This window comes from Musa acuminata, chromosome BXJ1-3 (assembly GCF_036884655.1).
Source record: "Musa acuminata AAA Group cultivar baxijiao chromosome BXJ1-3, Cavendish_Baxijiao_AAA, whole genome shotgun sequence".
NCBI classification, from domain to species: Eukaryota; Viridiplantae; Streptophyta; class Magnoliopsida; order Zingiberales; family Musaceae; genus Musa; species Musa acuminata.
The window spans coordinates 9,006,612-9,026,977 of NC_088329.1; the positions used below are offsets into that span (position 1 = coordinate 9,006,612).

Below are 20,366 nucleotides of genomic sequence, written 5' to 3' on the forward strand. Positions count from 1 at the left end.
GTACGTCTTCCTTCATCTTCCTATCACGGTTGACCTTTGCGTCGGAAGTGCCTTCATGGCCACCGTGCTCGTACGTCACTGCCGCAGAATTCTATTGAGCTCAATTACTGCCTGTCCCATGGTCGACGAAGTCTTGACCAACAAATGGCCTTCACATGGCCAACGCTCCTCCCTTTTGACTTTGCTGCCTCCCGTCTGCTTTCCGTGTCGAAGCAGCCATGGCGAACGCCGGTAGCTTCGGCCGAGGTCTCGTTCGTCGCTCTCCTTCGTGCATGGGTTGACATAGCCATGCACACCCAACACGTAAAACTTGAGTGAATCACAACCACCCTACCTACTACCTATTGGTCTAAGCAAGTAGGAGAAGGTTTTTAATTGGATGACCATAAATTAGAATTTGACCAATAAACTTAAACCTTAAGAAATGATATCTATCTTAAAAATATTGATAAAATCATATTTAGGGTAATTTTTGAAAGAAAAAAAATCTCTTTTTTGATTTGTTTTTCAAGAAATGCTCACATTTTTAGAATTCCTAAACAACTTCATTTTTTATCTAATACATGAAATACCTTCGATTATCTATTTATTTATTAACCGCTCGAATTGATCTAATTACAACGTTTTTATACTGTGTTACAGTGTTTTCAGCAATACCAAAAAAAATATTATAATGTAGTACAAAAAAATTATAACATAATGTTTCTATACCATGTTATGGTATTTTTCTAATATTATTTAAAATAAAATTATTATACTATATATATTTTTGCTACATTATAGTGGTTTCCTAGTACTATCGAAAACACTATAACGTGATGTAAACATATTATAAATATAATATTTTTATAAAATTCATACAAAATAATGTGTTATGATATTTTATATAACGCTTACATTATTTCTATGGTATTATTGAAAACACCGTAACATAGTGTAAAAATATTACAATTAGAACGGTTCACCCTATTAACCGATTTATAGGAAAAGAGAGTGAGAAAGAGTATTCTAAGCATTAGGCAAAAAATAAAGAACATTGTTTGAAAATTCTAAATTTATGAGATGCTTCTCGGGAAAAATATAAAAAAGATAACTCTTCGAGAATTTATCCTTATATTTACCAAATATATATATATATATATATTTGTATATTTATATCACAACAACAAAAAAATATATATGTCACCACAAGATAGTTAGAAGTGAAGGACTAGTATACCCCTTAATTTTGACATGTCCACATTATTAGACTGAGAGCAAAATAGTCCATTTGACTATGGGAACAACCTGTAAATTGCTTGTACAAAGACAATATGACTCTGCATATATACTAAACATAAAGACAAAGGGATCAACATTTATGGACAATTGTAATGACCATATGATGGATGGATGAAATCATGCATCTGCACTGTTCTAAACAGTGTGTTTTGCTCAACATGAGGCATTTAGGCAACACCTGTTGTGGTTGCATACTCATTCACCAATCTTTGATGGTAGGTATTAACCATATTAATTACTAGGAAAATTAGGGTTCCCTGTTATTTGATTGCTCTATTTAGGAATAACTAATGTAGGCATAAATGCTATTCATGTCATGAGATTGAGTTGGCACCCTACCCTTGGTGTTATTGCATGAATCCACAATAATGAAACTGACAATACAATAATTATGTGTACTCACAAGGTTAGGTAAATACATGTATCATACAAACTATCTACAATGTAACAGTGGGACATAAAATATACTTTTATCATGAAATGCATATTTATGAAAAATAAAACTTGGTATAAACTTGGCATTTTTTTAGTATTATAATGTGTCAATGAATGGAGGTGACACTAATTATACTCAGTGTTGACCATTCTCACAATGATCAAGCTTGAACAGTGTCACAATGCTTTTAAAAACAGTTCTAATTATTATTGCGTTTGTTCTCCATGATTTTATACTTCTATCAATGCAATTACATAGGAGAAATAGAGACACATTTAAGAGATCATAATTGACAACTTATTGAAACTAGAACTATTTAACATGATTGTGGAGTCATTGCTCAAGACAACAAATAATAAATTCAGGCAGGAAAATATTTATATGCCTGGGATAATAATGAGATGGACATTTATTTATCAGCAATGCTTCACTAAATGTTGTTATTTTGTTGTTCTAATCCACAAAGAAAGCATGTCATTTAATAGCTAGAAAACCCTAAAAAATGAGAGAGCAAGACCTCATCCATGAAGTTAATTAGGCATCAATAATAAAATCAACTAATTCTTAGTTATGAATTGGTGATTTGATTTAATGTTGAGATGATCAAATAATTAATAAGCACTTGACACGCCACCATAAATGGTTCAATTAACAAAAGCCCATGCAATGATCTCATAGATTACTATTTCTTAATTAGCATATAAAATCAAGTAATTAATAGTCGATGATTTTTTTTCTCTACCCTCTACATAGTAGCAATAATAGTGACAATGATAAAATAATGTATTCGGTTGTTCATTAAGATTATTGAAGAAGTTAAATCTTTTTCCCTCAAATTTTCTTGTACAAATAATAATAATAATAAAACCAAAGAAAGAAAAATCAACAATCATGAATACATGGATATTTAATTTCTAATCGATAAGTATGTCAACAATATGGCAAGTAAGAGAATAAATGCAACCAACCCAATCAACGCTTAGAATGGCATCCTCTCAATGAGCTTGCAAAGAATTTTTATCCAACTAATATTTATCGAAAATACAGATAATAGTTATAATTATTATTATTGGGAGGGGATGTAGAAATACGAGAATGCAGCCCACGCAAAGCAACGCGCGGTGGGTTCAGTTAATCTCACCGGATGCTCCGCCACACCGTGAGTCGCACCTGAACCTGAACTCGAAGCTGGTCACCGCATCAGTCAATTCCCCCCTCCCCCTACTTCCTAAAGTAGCGCGGCCTGGCCGTTTCAACCGTAGGATCTCGATCGAACGGACGCCGCTCGCCTGATCCTGTGATGCACCGTCGTTGTTAAGACCGAGGCCGGGGGCGATACCGTCATTTCGGCTCTCCCCGGTGAGCTTATAGACCCCATGCGTTGCATTCGTCCCCTCTAATCCCCACCTCCTCGCTCTCCCCCCCTGTTCTTCTTCTCCTCGTTCGAAGTCGCCGTCGGTCACTTTCCGGGCTCCTGGATTCGATCCGTTTCTTACCCTGTGAAAGAGTGAGGTAATTGCCATGGAAAGGAGTCTGCTTTTTCCCCCTCTTTTACTGCTGTCTTGCAAGTCGCAGGGGTCGTTTTTGACTGCAGGGCGCTGCTGCCGTCTGCGACATAGTCAAAACCTTTTTTATTGATCTGCCATGGTGCAGAACGTGGTCGCTCTGCCGCTCGCTCTCTCTCTCTCTCTCTCTCTCTCTCTCTCTCTCTCTCTCTCTCTCTCGTTCTCGCTTGGGGTTAGCGAGAGTGTGTAAAGGGCCTTCTCTTCTGTTTTAATCTCGGTGTCGGCTTTGGACCTTTCCTTTTGGTTTCATCTTTTACGAGGGATGTGAGAGGAGAGGGAGAGAGGGAGTTGTGGGGGTCAAATGAACAGCGATCGGTTGTCGTTTTTGTTTATCTGTGAGGCCGAAGAGTCCACAATTCCGGTTTTCATGTTTGAGGTCACCCTCTCCGCTGCTGGCATCTCTGAGGCGCTTCCGGGTTTGCTCCCCTGCTTGTCTTTCTTCTGCCCCAAAGGGTGGTGCAGTGGAGAGCCAAAGATCGGATTCTTCGCTCTTTTTCACGTTAAAAATTGGATCTTGTGGTTGGGATTGGGACTGCTGCGAGTGAGTTAGGGTTCTGATCCAGGCTGTAGATAGGAGGAGCCGGGGAAGAGGGGGAGAGGAAGAGGTGACACAGCAGCACAAGTCTTGTCTTCTTTCTCCTTTACCAGGAAAGAGGGAGAGGGAGTTGGAGGAGGCATTGGTTTGCAGTAAAGCCTGCGGTTTTCGCCTTCTCTGATCTCTCTCCATTTCTGCCTCTTTCCTTAATTCTGTACAGTATATTCTCTGTATCCATCTTTTCCCTTTCTTTCACTGTACTCAATATTGATGCATCATTAAAACCGATTAAATTCCTCAGAAAAATTCTGATTCTGGGCAAGCGAAAGCAAAAGATCCGATCCCAGACAAGTGCAAGTCGGCGAGGAAAGAAAATATTATGAGAGCACAAGCTAGCACGGAGGACCAACTCTGGAGGGAGAAGAACCAAGAAAAGGAAGGATATTTGATGAGCTTTGGGGGGTTATCAGACGGCAGATCAGGAGGCGCTCTAGCTTACGGCAACGCGGCCATGACCGCCGGAGAGTTATCTCCGCCGCAGCTCATCTCCCAGAGGCTCCCAAACTCCGCCTTCATTTCTCCCCGCCTCTCCCTCGGCCTGGTAAACGAGACCGAACCTCGGACCATGTTTCCTTCCCTTCGATTCATTCATGACGCTTTCTCTTTTTTGGCTTTTTGGGCCAGCAATCGAACGTGGATGGACAGATAGACATGAGCAGGATGGCAGGCGTCGGCGGTGGCAGTGACGTGGGTTCGGCCAAGAGGAGCAAGGACGATGAGAATGAGAGCAGATCGGAGAGCGACAACTTGGAAGCCATATCCGGTGACGACGTCGATCAGGAGAATCCTCGCAAGAAAAAGAGACACCACCGCCATACTCCGCAACAGATCCAGGAACTCGAAGCGTAAGACCGATCCTTGAATCCATTGGCAATCTGTGGCCTTTTCTTCTTCCTGATCGCCTGTTCCATGCTGTAGTCTGTTCAAGGATTGCCCCCACCCGGATGAGAAGCAAAGGCTGGAACTGAGCAGGAGGCTATGCTTGGAGAGCAGACAAGTCAAGTTCTGGTTCCAGAATCGACGCACCCAAATGAAGGTAGGAACGATACGAGACACACAAATCCTCTCTTTGTTGCTTGGATTGTGGTTCCCTTTAGAACTTTTGCTCGTTGATGGATTACAGACGCAAATCGAGCGCTTCGAGAACACGAAGCTCCGGCAGGAAAACGACAAGATGAGGGCGGCGAACATGGCGATTCGAGAAGCAACGCAGAGCGCGGCTTGCAAGAACTGCGGAGGTCCGGTCATGCTCGGCAATGTCTCGGTGGAACGGCTGCAACTTAGACTGGAGAACGCTCGGTTAAAGGAAGAGCTCGACCGGCTGTGCGCAATCGCCAAGAAGTTTCTGGGGAAGTCCGTCTCCTCTTTGGCCGGCCACATCTCTCCGAACATGCCGAGCTCGGTTTTGGAGATCGGAGTCGGGAACAATATCTTCGCGGGGTTCAACTCCGTCGTCGCTCCGACTATTTCCGCTTTGCCCGACTATTTGCCGGGGTTCAGCAGCAACCCACTGGATGCTGTCGCTCCGACCATGGGCAAGAACATGGAGGCGCTGCTGGGGAGCGACAGGAGCATGCTCTTGGAGCTTGCATTGGCTGCAATGGAAGAGCTAATGAGCATGGCGCAGATGGAGGAGCCACTTTGGCTTGCGAGCTCACAAGGTGGTCCCAAGGCACTGAACTACGAGCAGTACCGCCGGACGTTTCGCCCCATCGCCGGGATATCGCCGGTTGGGTCTGTGTCAGAGGCCTCGAGGGAGACGAGGATAGTGTCCATTGACAGCGTCGCCCTCGTCGAGACCCTAATGGATGCGGTAAGTTATGATCTGTTAATCCTACTTCTCCGATGGTGGATGGATAGCTTCAGCTTCGTGACATGTCTTCATCTCCGTAACGCAGAGTCGTTGGGTTCATATGTTCCCAAGTATCGTGGCCAAGGCCACCACCACGGAGTTGATATCCAGCGGCGTGAGTGGAACAAGAGACGGCGCCCTCCAACTCGTGAGCCAATCGTTGCACTGTGTACTGTGTTGCCTTCACAAATACCATGGGTTTCTTTCTGACACCGAGCTTTGCGAATGGTTCAGATGCAGGCGGAGCTTCACGTCCTCTCCCCGCTGGTGGCAGTGCGCGAGGTGAGCTTTCTCAGGTTCTGCAAGCAGCACGCGGAGGGCGTTTGGGCCGTGGTCGATGTCGCCGTTGACGGCATCAGAGCAGATGTCTCTTCTGCTAACTGCAGGAGGCTGCCGTCTGGTTGCCTGGTGCAAGACATGCCGGATGGCTACTCCAAGGTCCTCCTCTCCCTGTCTTTAGCCGAGCAAAATCTTTCTTATTCGATCACAAGAAAAATCTCATTTAGATCTTCCTCCTACTACCTCGGGACTTGAGTCTTGATCAACATTTTTGTCTGTGTGTTGTTATCCCTTTTATCCAATTTCTTTAATGCCATCCCCACTGCACAACATCTTCTCCTTCTTAGTTGCCCTTTACGTACCTGTGGAGGTATGAATGCTTCGTGTTCATGTCCTGCACAAATAATAAATGAGAAATATGAAAGAAGTAGATGTATTAAGATGAAGTACTAACGATTAGACCAAATGGCGGTATCATTGTTTGATTGAATTGGCAGGTCACCTGGGTGGAGCACGCGGAGTACGACGAAGGCCAAGTGCATCATCTGTATCGCCCGCTGCTCCGCTCCGGCCAGGCGTTCGGCGCCGGACGCTGGGTGGCCACCCTACAGCGCCAGTGCGAGTGCCTTGCCACCCTCGTGTCCTCCACCGCCGTGGCCCGCGACGAGACTGGTAAGGAGCCAGCCGCTTGATCTCTGAAGCATCGTGAACAGCGTCGTTTGACTGATTCTTACGATATTGTGATCTCGACAGCATCGATAACGGCGAGCGGGCAGAGGAGCATGTTGAAGCTGGCGCGTCGGATGACCAACGCCTTCTGCGCCGGGGTCTGCGCGTCGCCCGCGCATGGGTGGAGCAAGCTGGCGTCGGAGACCATCGGGGAGGACGTGCGGGTGATGTCGAGGATGAGCGTGAACGTACCGGGTGAGCCGGCGGGGTTGGTGCTCAGCGTGGCCACATCGGTGTGGATCCCCGCGCCGCCCAAGCGGCTGTTCGACTTCCTATGCGAGACCAGATTCCGCAGCAAGTGGGACATCCTCTCCAACGGCGGGCCGATGTGCGAGATGGCGCACATCGCCAAAGGCCAGGAAGCAGCCAACCGCGTCTCCCTCATATGGGCCACTGTAAGAGAACCCTGCCTGTCTCTCTCTCCCTCCCTCCCTCCCCCCCCCCCCCTCCCCCCCCTCTTTAACCCTCATCGTCCACGGTGTGCTGCACGAACGTAACTTGTGATCCCGGTGACGCGCAGGCCACGAACGCCAGCCAAACCAGCATGATGCTACTGCAGGAGACCTACACCGACGCTTCCGGCGCAATGCTGGTGTACGCGCCGGTGGACATCCCAGCCATGCACCTAGTGATGAACGGCGGCGACTCCGCCCACGTCGCCCTCCTCCCTTCCGGTTTCGCCATCGTCCCCGATGGCGCCGGCTACCGAGGAGAGCTCACCGAAGAGCACCACAGCGACGGCGCCGCCACCGCCGGCTCCGGTTCGCTGCTGACCATCGGGTTCCAGATTCTGGTGAACGGCCAGCCGACGGAAAAGCTTACGGCGGAGACGGTGGACACCGTCAACGGCCTCATCTCATGCACGGTTCAGAAGATCAAGGCTGCAGTCCACAGCGAGATCTGAGTGAAGCCGGCCGTATACAACTCGGAAAGGGAAAGGTCAAATAAATAGAGACCGAGTCAAGAACGAACCGCGGGTGTGACCGAGTCATCACGTAGTTTTAGGTTCGTCTTCTTCAACACAGAGCGACGGTGGTTGTGTGGTTCGGGCATTGACTCCCTCTCCAAACCAAACCAAAGCAAACCCAGAATTTACTTGTGTGCCTTTACTGTTCTTTTTCCTCCATGTCATACAAAAGGAAACGTCTCAAGAATCTATAGCTTCCGATACAAATAGGCCAAACCGCGCGTTGTCTTGTTGTTTATATATATATCTATATTCTGTTGTCCTTGAGTGGTTTGTGTTGCCTATGGGTTAGCTAATAACATCTATAAGACGATCAGATCCATCCTCCGTTCTTCTTCTTCCTCATGAGTAATCCAAAGCTCGATGAGAAGTACACTTTGGCTTGTTGTTCTTGTAGTGCTGGGGTTAATAGCTCGGCTGTAGAAGTTGGCCCCCCTGCCGCTCCTCCCTGCCACGCATTGAAGGTGAGCTGCTCGCTGCTCACGGCCAGCGAAGCGCATTAATGCCGCGGCCTGCAACGCTGCTCGTATTTAATGCGATTCACTCTGCTGGCCTGCGCGGGTGAATTGTTCGCTTCTACCGCATGGCCGTGCAACTGTGCGGAACTGTAACATGTAGTCCTCAGATCATCAGAAGACTGCACAAACACATGTGGAGCTTATGCAGCACATGTGGAGTCAGATGAGTTCCCTGCTGCACGAAACATACAACCGTGTAGCGTCTGCGGCATTTAGTCAGATAAGAGACGTGCACAAACTGCTGAACCGCAAGCGGCGCAATGACTGCCACACTGCATAGTTTTTGTAGCAGATAAGTAGCAAGCTGGCTAAAGAGCACTGCGACGCTGTTATGTTAGTAAGTATTTTAGGTAGGTTGTGTTGGATCATGTCACAAAAAGGTTTATATTAGGAGAGCCTGGGATAGAGCAGAGTAGGGCTCAGAGCACTGAATGCAGAGGACATACCGATGGGAGTATGGGAACAAACATTCTAAAGATTTAAGATCGCCGAAATAGAAAATTATATATATATATATATATATATATATATATATATATATATATATATATATGGAGCAGTTGGCTACAACAGTTCAACTTCTCAACGTGGGATTGAGGTCCCCCGGTCCTTCGTATCATCAAGACGATCGCGACATTTCAAGCGCGTTGTCGCGTCCCGACGTCATAGCGTGCTGCCATTGCTGCATGTCATGGCCACTGCTACAAGCCCACCGACGCTGCGTATCACAATTGAATGTCGCCGTCACCGGACGACGTTGCCCATCGCCACTACGCATCGGTCGGTAGCGTGGCAATAGGCCACAAAGGGTCTATCTTGTCGAGTGATGATGTGGCACCACATAGGCTGACATTATTACTGATGTGGTCGCAGACAAGCTTGTCCCGTCGGTCTGACTTCCAAAAAGGGCGTACCCTCGCCGACAGCAACTCGTGGGTTATAAAAGGAAAACCTTTGTAGTCGCGCAGTCATGAACTCTTGGAAATAAGTTCATCGTCTACAGCAGTTTGAGTACGATAAACCCTTGAAGTTAAAAGATATGATAGACCATTTCATGAGGTGAGGCGTGGGCAGTTCAAAACCCATGTAGCAAAACAACTCACGAAGCATTGTTTAAATGGGTAAAGCATACGAGAAAAGAAGGCACCTGTGATTGCATGCAACTAATGAAAATGTTTTCATGATTGGAGGACCAACATCACCGATATTTACAGAGACCAGCACACTACGGTGGGAAGGTTAACTTAATGTACAAGAATAGTTGAGGGTATCTATCCAAAGATCCAGGATCACGCAGAACCAAATTATTCTTCTTCAACACACCATCCATTTACAACTTTACTCCACGACAATCTTTGCACTGTCGATGCTGAACATCCCTTCTGTAAAATTGTTTGGAAAATCATGAGTTCTTACATACTTCCATCCCAAGTTCTCATCGCATCCACGGCAGAAGACATCGGCAACCTTAGACAGTCCTCCTCTCAGTCGCCGCCAGCCTTGCTCTGGCCCCAAATATATGTTCGTGGCACGATAAAACAGAATCACAGGCCCATAATGCTCCTGAGCAAAATTTAATGAAGCGTGGAACAGAGGTCACATCGCTAATTCATCAAATGTGAGAAATAGATTGGTCTCCAAAAGGGATTACTTGGAACAAAATATACTAAAGTTGATTATCATGATCTTCAAATGTCACCAAATCTCACAAACACTATTTCATGGTTACACCAACTCGTATTGATGCAAACAATTTCCCTAAATTCCATGACCCATGAGACTAACACACCAGTGTTCTTCTTGTAACCTACCGTGCAGGAATGACTGAAAGAAATTAAGATGCAACGAGGAAAACAGAAACTTGAGCTAATATCATGTGCCCATCTGTTCGTGTCACCAAAGCAGCTATTCCGAATCATGACTATTTAGTCCGATTAGCAAAAGAGTAATAAGGGCTTCACCTGTGTTTCTGCTAGGATGTCATCGGAACGCGAGACATGGGTTCGGCACTTGCCGCAGCGGTAAACTCGAGGGGGGTTCGGAACGCGAGTCAGGGCTTCTTCTGTCCCTAACTCTCCCAGTCGAGCGACATCATTGGAAGAATCTAAACTCATCAAGAGGAGGGGGGGGGGGATTAAAGAACACCAAAGCAATCCCCCCAAACAACAAAGAACATCAAATCATACCCCAAAAAAATCGCGAAAATATTAAATCCCTCGATTAATACAAAACCTCTAACGTACAATCAAACTTCTCAATCTCTGTAGAACCAACAAGAAAAAAAATAAAACGAACCGAACCTGTATCTTTCGCCGCCATCGCCTCCTCGTCTGAAAGATTGTAGCCAGCAAAGAAGAAGAATATATCGATGTTGCGTTGAAATAATAATGAAAAAATGTCAGGAAAAAAAAAAAAGAAGAAGAGTGAGGAGAGTCGGGATTTGGATATGTTTTCACCTGGAAATCTGGAAATAATCGATGGGTCGAAGGATTTGTTGCTGTGAGAATGGCGGTGAAAGGCGCAGTTGATGGTTCTCTCGCATCCTCTCCTCCGTCTATTTATACAGTCGATTGTATTGGTGACTGCGCCTTACCGCGCAGCGTCCGGTGAGATCGGGCAAAGAAGGACGCCTCCCTGCTCGGCTTTATCTGGTTAAACCGACTACCACTATTTGAAGTGGCACTTCTGGGAATGAATTATATTTAGTTTCAATGTTATTTGGGAATGATGCAAAGCATCATCTTTTTCTCACGGAACCAACCGAGCATAAAACTTCAAACTAATTGTGGGCTAAACCAGTCCGAATCGGTCAACAAGTGTCGGTCCAACTTTGATTAGTCGTGGGCAAGCATGACCCAATCCAATCTTGTCCAGCCGAGTGAGATCGGAACCTACCATTTACCGTGACGTGTATCCACTTGTGCTGTGATCAACAACTCAAATGTAGAAAATGTATATTTGTGCGTGTCTCACCCGATGTTGCACAAGGCAACTATGTTGCGTGTGGCGTGCCCATCTACATACAATAACATTTTAAGTATCCAAAGTAATCTTTTATCGATACATTTGTTTAATTTTTTTAGAAAAATATTTGTTTGAGAAAAAATTAGTGACGTGTGAGTTAACTTCACATGATTCAGATCTATATACTTAGGAAGGATGAGATGATTGTTGAGATACCTCTGGAGCATTTCACTTATGCCGCTTGAGGAAAGAATCTCATAAAATATTTGTCTAGGAAACAATTGATAATCACCCCTTTTGACTAATGTCCGTGTTGACAAACCAAAAGGGTTGACTTTGTCTCCTTTATGCCCACTAAGCAACCACATGTATTATAATATATCGAGCTGTCATTAGTTGAGAATATATTTTCTATTGTTTATCCCATAGCCCATACTTCAAAGGCTCTTATAGAGAGGTCCGAAGTATAGTCGTTGGGCCGCTCGACACATAGGCCATGTGGAAGTGGATGGGGATCCTAAATACTTAATCGATCTAGTTGAGTTAGGAGCTCGTTGAGGAGGTCAGGTTAAGACTAACCAACCTAGTCACCTAAGGCACTCACCGAGGAGGTCGGGCCGAGGTTGGCCAACCTAAGCACCTCAAGTGCTTTTCGATGAGATTATCTCTCGTGACATGCCTTGTACAATTATTGGACACTAAACCAACCAAGCTTGCCAAATGACATAAAGAATAGAAGACATTTATTGTCAATTTAGATAAGAACCGACTAATGATTGTCAAATAACCTATCGTTTGTTATATCTCTTTGATTGACCGAGGTGGATGCATATCCAATATAGCTCACACCTTCTTGAGATTATCATTTATTCTTGGTGTACAACGAGACCGAGGAACTTACTAAGTTAACTCTAAATACACGCTTAGCCAAGTTTAGACGCATCTGAAATTTTTTTAATGTTTGGAATGTCTCTACCAGGTCGACTAGATGCACGTCGGCCATCTTACTTTTACAATTATGTTATCCATGTAGGCTTTAATATTTCTCACAATTTGGTGCTTGTATATTTTGTTCATCATCTTCTAGTAAGTTGCCTTAGTGTTCTTTAGCTCGAAAGACATAACTCGATATCAGTTTGTTTCTCGGTCGGTAATGAGTGAGGTGTGTTCTTTAGCTTTTGGAGCTATCTTGATCTAATTGTATCCCAAGAGAGCATAAATGAATATCAACAACTCATAACCCAAGGTGGCATCGACCAGTTGGTCAATCTGAAAAAAGATAGCTATCCTTTTGGCATGCCTTATTGAGATCGGAATAGTCAATGTACATATGCTAGTTTTCATTAGATTTTTTAATAAATAAAATATTTGTAAGTCACTGGGGATATTACATCTCGAATATAAAACCAACACCTAACAACTTGTTTACCTTGATGCTAATGGCTTATTGGCGGTCAGGAGTGAACTTTTGGAGTCATTTCACCGAGTATATCTTAAGTGAGATGTTTAGAAGGTGTCGGGCCATACTAGGGTTGATTCTGGGCATGTCTCTCAGTGACCATACGAAGACTTCAATATTACTTTAGAAAAAAAGTTGATGAGTTGTACTCATCTCAACTCAGATAGTATTACGCCTACCTTAACAATTTGATCGAGCCGAGTATGATTAAGAAGTACGTTGATCAACGACTCCACAAGATCAGAGTGAGGAGTTGGGTTTATAATGTCTCGGGGATCCATCGGGGACACCTCGAGTTATGTTTTCTTCGAAAGGAAAACTACTATTAGATAATATTGGCATGATTTGTGGGCAGGTTGATACAACTGTTTATATCTTAGTGTTGATTGACCTATGATTGCATCATACACAAAGAGAATGTTTATTGCCATCAACTTAGGCGGAACTATCTTGAAGTGAGGCTCATCTCCAAATGTGACGTATAAGTTGATAGTCCTCATGAGAGAAATAGAGTCACTAGTAAACCCCGTCAAGGATGAAGCAGTCTAGGTAAGGTCAGACTCAGTTTCTAAAAAGCATTATAATAAAATATGTCTATAGACGTACCTCTATCAATTAGGATCCTTTTCACCATAGTGTTAATCATCCTTACGAGACCACCTATGCATCGTCATGGTTTGAGTTGAGGTACTCCACCTCCTCTTTCTTGAAAGTTGAGGTACCATCCATCCTTTGATGCTTCAAGAAACTATCCCCTCCCGAGGTCGAGCGATCAATTATGACATCAATTCATCTTTCCATTAGCCCCTCAAGTCAAGGTGAAGACTCATGATACCTTCAAATGAATCGAAAAGGTGTCTTTGATAAATAAGTTCCTCAATCTACTCCTTTAAATTATTATAATTTTCTATATCATTATTGTAATCTCTATGGAATCAAAAGTACTTTGACCTATCCCTGCTTGTTTATGGGGTTCTCATTAGATGAGGATCCCTTAGGTGTCTTGTTTCATTAATTTAGAGGAACATCTCAGTGTATAACATATATAGGAGAGTCAACTCGAAACTAAGGAAAGATAGCTCTGGTTGATTATGCCTCCTCCGCTAAGGTGACCTTGGAATTGATATTAGGAGTAGCTACTCTTGCTTGACTCCATGCACTTTGCCAAGATCATCGCCTTGATGATGTTGTATTGGTTTGCTCATTGAAATATCTTGAGTACTATTATTTGTGGTTTCTCTATTAATTACTATAAAAAGTCGAGAGAGCCTAAGTCTCATTATGAAGGTCTCTATGAAGAGCGATGAATGAGTATTGGCTATGTCTCAAATCTCATTTGTGAATCAAGTAATGAAATCCAATAGCATCTCTTCCTCCCCTAATTGAAGTCCTAAGAGGGTCATTGTTAAACACTTAGGTTGTATGTTTCCAATAAAGTATTGCTTAAACTTCTTGGCTAATCAACCAAATGAGCTAATAAAGAGTGGCTTGATATGAGCATACTGTTAAAAGAAATAGAAGAAGGAAGAATTATTGAAAAATCTGTTTTGCATTGACATGTTCTCTCCCTATTTATATAAGTTGAGAGGGAGGATTTCCTTAAACAGTTAAGAAAATCTCATATGCTATCATGCCCCCACAAGATGGTGCTCCTATCAAGGAGACCAATCTTGGACCGATGCAATGCAAAAAGTTTATGAGCTAAAGGCTTCGTGAGTGAGTCGACTAATTGATCAGTCATATAGACATGAGAAACATGAAGTTGACGATAGATAACTTAATCGTGCACAAAGTGAAAATCGATGACAATATATTTCATGCGAGAGTGGAACATCGGATTAGCGTACAAACAGATAGCTCCGATATTATCTTAATACATTATAGAAGTGGAATTGATATTGAGTTCTTAGAGTAGATTTGTGATCCGGTAGTGGCAATGACAGTGGCAATGGCACGGTATTCATCTTCAGTTGTAGATCATGCGATTATCTTTTGCTTCTTAGAACTCCAACTAATTGAATTAGTTCCGAGGAAGACAATATACCCCGATGTGGATGTTCTATCATTAAGGTTGCTTGCCCAATTAGCATCGACAAAGGCATGAAAATGAAGTGGAGAGTGTTTATGAAGAAAGAGACCATGATTAAGGGTCCCTTTAAGATATCGCAAAATTCTCTTGACCGCAAACCAGTGCATAGTAGATAGCTACTGTATAAACTGCGATAATTTGTTGACTGTAAAGGAGATGTCTGGATGGGTAAGAGCTAAGTACCGTAAAGAACTAATAACTTGCGGTATTGAGTGGGTTCCGTAGTAGGACTTTCATTAGATAATTTGAGAGAACCACTAGTAGAGAGGGGGGTTGTAACCACATTTGCATCCTGTATATTTGTCTTTGATAACAAATCTTGAATGTACTTTCGTTGTGATAAAAACAGACCTGAACATGTGAATATAGCTTCGACGCCCAGAAACGATCCGTCAACTATTTGATGAACGCTTGGATTTTGATGGGATTTTTGCTTGTGATAATAATGTCATCCACATATACTGGAATATATATTGTGTCTCCATGGTGGTGTCGTAGAAATAACAAAGTGTCAGATTTGGAGTTGAAAAAGCCAACGGAAGTCAAAAAGGAGCTAAGTTCAGTGTACCAAGCTCTTGGAGCCTAACGAAGTCCATAAATGGCTTTCTGAAGTTTGCAAACATGCTTTAGATACTGAGGATGAGTGAAACTAGAAGGTTATTGCATAAAAACATCTTCGGTTAGAGACCCCTGTAAAAATGTATTATTAACATCCAATTGTCGTAATTGCCAGCCTTTAGTGGTAGTCAAACTCAAGATAAGCCGGATTTAGTGGGCTTAACAAAAGGACTAAATGTCTTAGTGAAATCAACTCCAGGTCATTGATGAAACCCTTTGGCAATGAGGCGTGCCTTATATCGGGCAACAGAGCCATTTGGGTTCCGCTTAATTCGAAAGACCCACTTACACCCGATAATATTTTGTGAATGATGAAAGGGTATTAGATCCCACGTTGAGTTATGGAGGAGGGTATTATATTTCTCACACATGGCGGTATGCTAATGTAGATATTTTTGGGCTTGAGTGAAGGTGGTGGGTTCAACGGCGGGGGATGATGAATCCATGATAGCATGTAGGTTAAGGACTCGACGCGATTTGAAAATACCACTCTTAGAGCATGTGGTCATAGGATGGTTCGAGACTACAGGATCGGGAGGCGGTGTTGGCGGAATAAGCGGTTGAGGGTCAATGGCACAAGCCGGGTCAAGTGGAGACACGTCAGGGGCACTTGGCCGAGAAGGAGGTAAAGATAATGGTTGTATTTCGGAACATATTACCCCATCAATTGGGGAAGAGAGGAGTGGAGTAGGAATGGGCAATTGCTGAACTAGATTAGTATAGTGTGGATTAGGAGGGGGGGAACTAGACAAAGTCATGAGAGGCTCGTCTGTTTGGACCAGAGGTATACTCCAGTAAGATAGTGAAGTGGTCCGCATGGCAAGATAGTGAAGATTTTGGAAAGAAAAGTTAGACTCAACAAAAACAATATGACATAATTTAAAGACTTTGGGAGTGTGGAGATTATAACAGCGGAAAGCATTATGTTCAAGTGAGTAACTAATAAAGACACAAGGAATAGATTGTGATGTTAACTTATAAGAGGCATAGGGACGTAACCAAAGATAACATAGATAACCGAACACTCTGAATTTACGAAGGTCTGGGGGTTTGTGAAATAGTGTGTCAAAATGGGACTAGTATTATAGTACTGGTATAGGCATTCTATTAATAATATAGACAGCAGTTTGAAAGGCTACTGTCCAAAAGGTTAAAGACATGGAAGCATAATGTAGAAGTGTGAGCTCAGTTTCTACTATATGCCGATGTTTGCGTTTAGTGAAGCCAACTAGTTAAGGAGTATGCGGGGGAGACTTAAGGTGTTGGATTCCACAAGCTAAGAGATAGGATGTCATGGCTTGATATTCATAGCCACCATTAGAGTAGACTGTTTTGATGGTAGACTAAAAATGATTTTCGACCAACTTCCGGAAGGTGGGAAAGATGGTATAAACATCATATTTATGACGAAGAGGATATATCCATGTGTACTTAGTGAAGTGGTATATAAAAATAACATAAAATCTGAATTTATCAAAAGATAGGATTGGAGCATGACCCCAAACATCGATATAAATAATTTTAAATGGTTTAGAGGAGGAAATGGAAGATGAGCTAAAAGGCTGCCGATGACTCTTATTACTAAGACATGTATCACAATGCATCATAGAGTTAGTGAATTTAAAAATATGAAGAGAGTAAGGAAAATAATTTTTGCTGAATAAGGGATGACCAAGACGACGATGCCACACATCAACTGGAGCCTCAACGAAAGAATGAACAGTGGGCTAGGTTATTTGTGAAGCTGATGGTCATTCGTAAATGTTGCCTCTATTCGGGCTCTAGACCAAGGATGCCCCCGTGCTTAAGTCCTTAACAAGAAATGAATCAAGACAAAATTCAATTGAAGTATTATTATATTTGTAAAATTGAGAAACAGAAATGAGGTTACGTTTAATATGAGGGGCATATAAAACATCATCGAGTGTAGATATAGTAGAATCAGAATTAAGCGTTGTGGAACCAATATGAGTTATAGGAAGTCCTTTACCATCACCGATGATGATATCTTCATCGCTGCTATAGGGGTTGTAAAGAGACAAATTCTGAAGATCAACGGTGATGTGATAGGAGGCGCCAGAGTCGACAATTCAGTTGGATTAGCTAGTTGTCAGAGTAGTTAGGAGATTTGCCTGAGGCCGATGTAACGGAGCAGGGCGGGGACGAGACCGGCAAACTTTAGCGAAGTGTTTGATTTTGTCACACAATTGGCATACGACCCGTCTTAAATGGCTCGGCGGGGCAAGATACCAAGATGGATGGTTATTGGAGTTACCACTTTGCGAGAAGTGATGACTAGGAGGATACGAGGGGTGTGGCATGAGACCCATAGGATCAAGTTGTGCATTGGCCAAACCTTTGGTGATGTTCGAAGGGTACCGAGTGCTCTTCCGTTTAGACTTGTGACTTACTTGAGCTGTGATAGTCGATCCAGGCAGTTTGTCCTCATGTTTCAAATACGTCTCATAGTTAGTTAGCTTATCATAAAGTTCTTCAAAGGAGACTAGCGAGTCGCGTGCCCGAATTACAGTAGCTAATTCCTTATAGTCATTGCCGAGACCATTTAGGGTATGAATGATAATCTCTTCGTCACATAGGGAATGACCTATCAAAGCCAAGTCATCGATGGTAACCTTAATATTTTGTAGATAATCAGTGATAGTACTTTCCTCTTATTTTGTCACCATCAACTTGGATAGAAGACTGAGCTTGCGAGTACGTGAACGATTCGCCAAGGTTGTTTACAGTTTAGATCATGCATCGGTAGCAGTCACACATGAAGATATTAAAGGAGCGACAGATCTAGCAACTGATGCTTGAATAGTTTAGAGGAGGAGACGATCTTGACGTAGTCACAGTTTGTGAGCTGGATTGGGTACTGGATTAGGTTCTCCGGGGATGTTGAGCATAGCTGGCGGACAACTGAAAGAGCTATCAACGTAACCTAACAAGTCGTATCCAAATAAGAGATTAAAAAATTGAACCCGCTATGATACATAGTTACCACCCTTTGATAAATTGAAATGGATTAGCGTGACAGCATTGATAAAGATAAGCGAGAAGAATTGGGAGTCCCTACGAAACTGAAATATCAAAAGAAAGAACGAAGACATCTCAATTTTTTTTTTTTTTGCCTACAAATAGGTACAGCAAACATCTCAAACGCTCATGTCACATAAGAGGCTGCTGCAGCTACTGCAGCTGTTGCAGTTTGCTGCTACAGATTGCGCACTGCTGCCGTAGTTTGCTGCTACTGCAAATTGCACAGTACTGCTACAGTTTGCTACTGCTGTAGATTGCTGCTGCAGCTACTACAGATCGCAGCTGCTGCAGATCGCTTCTGCTGTAGATCGTTACTGCTGTAGTGGAAGCTGTTGCGGCAAAGAAGCTGCAGAAGGGAGCCTGGAAGCGACCATAGCAGAGGAAGCTGCCGGCAGCTGCTGTGGGCCGGGAAATGGCTGCGGAGATGTCACAGCGTCCCGGAGATTGTAGAGGCTGCGGTTTGAGAGGCAGATCTCAGGTAGATCTACGCTGCTTCCGTCGCGATTTGAGATGCACTTGGCGGCTAGACAGATGACTGCGGCGGTTCCCCATGAGGGTGCACAGCGAGCTTCGCGGGGCGAGCTGAAAAAGGGAGATCGAAACCGGCGAGACAGGAAAGAGATCGGAGAAGGAGGCGAACCTTGTACTTGATATACGGTTGAGAACGCAGTTGCAGCTTCCTTGTGATTATGCAGTAGACGAAGCTGCTGCATGGTGGAGGAGTCTCGTTGGCCTCTGGCGAGGCTGGAAGGGGAGAAGCAGCAGCGCAGCAGCACAGCGGCGCTGCCCTTTCCAGCCAGATGAAGAGGAGCAGCGGCACAACGGCGCTGCTCTTTACAGCTGAAGGAGAAGAAGAGCGGCGCAGGTGTACGCAGGCAGCGGCGCAGCGGCACAGTGGCGCTACCTTTTACTGCAAGGAGAAGAACAGCGGCGCTGGTGTTCACAAGTAGCAACGTAGGTGTAAGTATGGACAGGCTTCTAGAACTCGCCCTCCTCGAGCACACTGCTGCTGCCGAGGTTCTCCTTGAAGAAGGATGGACCAGCTGTGGTGGAATACTTGTTACCATGGTTCTCGAGATAGAGCCGTCAGATTACTTGGGCTATGACTCTGATATCATGTTAAAAGAGATAGAAGAAGGAAGAATTATTGAAGAAGCCATTTTGCATTAACATGTTCTCTCTCTATTTATACAAGTTGAGAGAGAGGATTTCCCTCAACAGAGTAAAGATATTTCTTCAAACAGTTAGGAAAATCTCATTTGCTATCATATACCATTCTAGAACCAAGCCACATAGCAAGGTAGAGAATGTATGACACATCAGGGTATCCGATATGTCGTATAAGAATATTTGAGCATAAATGACCAATATGTGATCGGTTAGGTTTATATCTCTATCGAACCCTTGCAAGGTTAGCAGTTTGAAGCTAGTAAGAATGAGCTATTCCTGAGTCTTCTAAATAAATGAGAATCGATCGAAGATGTTCTCAACCAAATCTTCGTCCTTGGATAACAAAACTCCCAACGCATGTTCTCTATGTGTCGATCCATCTGTTATAGCTATGCCTGAAGAGTATCTTCTATAGAATTTGTTGGTTGTGCCTCATACTTAAGCAAGGTGGATTATGGTCGATAAGGCTCGTTAAACTCCACATTTGAATATTAGAGCGCTCAATCCTTTGAGTGTTCCATAAGCTTCCGATACTCTTGGGGGGTCGATGCCACATCGAGTCAGGGAACCTCGATAGGCATTGATAGTACCACGAATTGCTATGAGGTTCAAGTCATCATCGACTAGATCAATTGAGGTAGGAGTGAGACGATAGTCTACATTATCCCTATCAATATTGGTACTTGTTGAGTGAGGTCTAGGAAGACTCCGATAGGGAAGGTATATGGCTTGAGGTCGCTATTAGAGGAGAGAGGCTTGGGTTGTTGAATACATGTCAGTATTGTATCACGATTCACATCGA

At 43.7% G+C, this 20,366-nt stretch overlaps 1 protein-coding gene and 1 long non-coding RNA gene across 7 annotated transcripts; one reads left to right on the forward strand and one right to left on the reverse strand.

The window, feature by feature from the left end:
• Positions 1-3,119: 3,119 nt before the first annotated feature.
• On the forward strand, positions 3,120-7,971 carry LOC103977989 (homeobox-leucine zipper protein ROC5-like). Of its 5 annotated transcripts, none has more exons than XM_009393679.3 (10): positions 3,120-3,229; positions 4,119-4,418; positions 4,502-4,722; positions 4,796-4,913; positions 5,001-5,690; positions 5,776-5,877; positions 5,964-6,167; positions 6,506-6,680; positions 6,762-7,132; positions 7,258-7,971. In XM_009393679.3, exons 2-10 carry the CDS (start codon positions 4,197-4,199, stop codon positions 7,639-7,641), a joined length of 2,487 nt encoding a protein of 828 aa, XP_009391954.2. In that variant the 5' UTR covers positions 3,120-3,229; positions 4,119-4,196; the 3' UTR covers positions 7,642-7,971. The 5 variants fall into 5 exon arrangements, with proteins under 5 accessions (XP_009391954.2, XP_018678660.2, XP_018678659.2 ...); XM_018823115.2 differs by lacking the exon at positions 3,120-3,229 and adding an exon at positions 3,481-3,981; XM_018823114.2 differs by lacking the exon at positions 3,120-3,229 and adding an exon at positions 3,481-3,887.
• A 1,380-nt stretch (positions 7,972-9,351) lies between these two features.
• LOC135636967 (uncharacterized) lies at positions 9,352-10,864 on the reverse strand. Of its 2 annotated transcripts, XR_010496121.1 has the most exons (4): positions 10,679-10,864; positions 10,523-10,552; positions 10,184-10,326; positions 9,352-9,785 (listed from the first exon to the last, which is right to left on the reverse strand). It is a non-coding gene; the product is annotated as an uncharacterized LOC135636967 (long non-coding RNA). The 2 variants fall into 2 exon arrangements; XR_010496120.1 differs by having other exon boundaries at positions 10,523-10,864.
• Between the last annotated feature and the right edge of the window lie 9,502 nt (positions 10,865-20,366).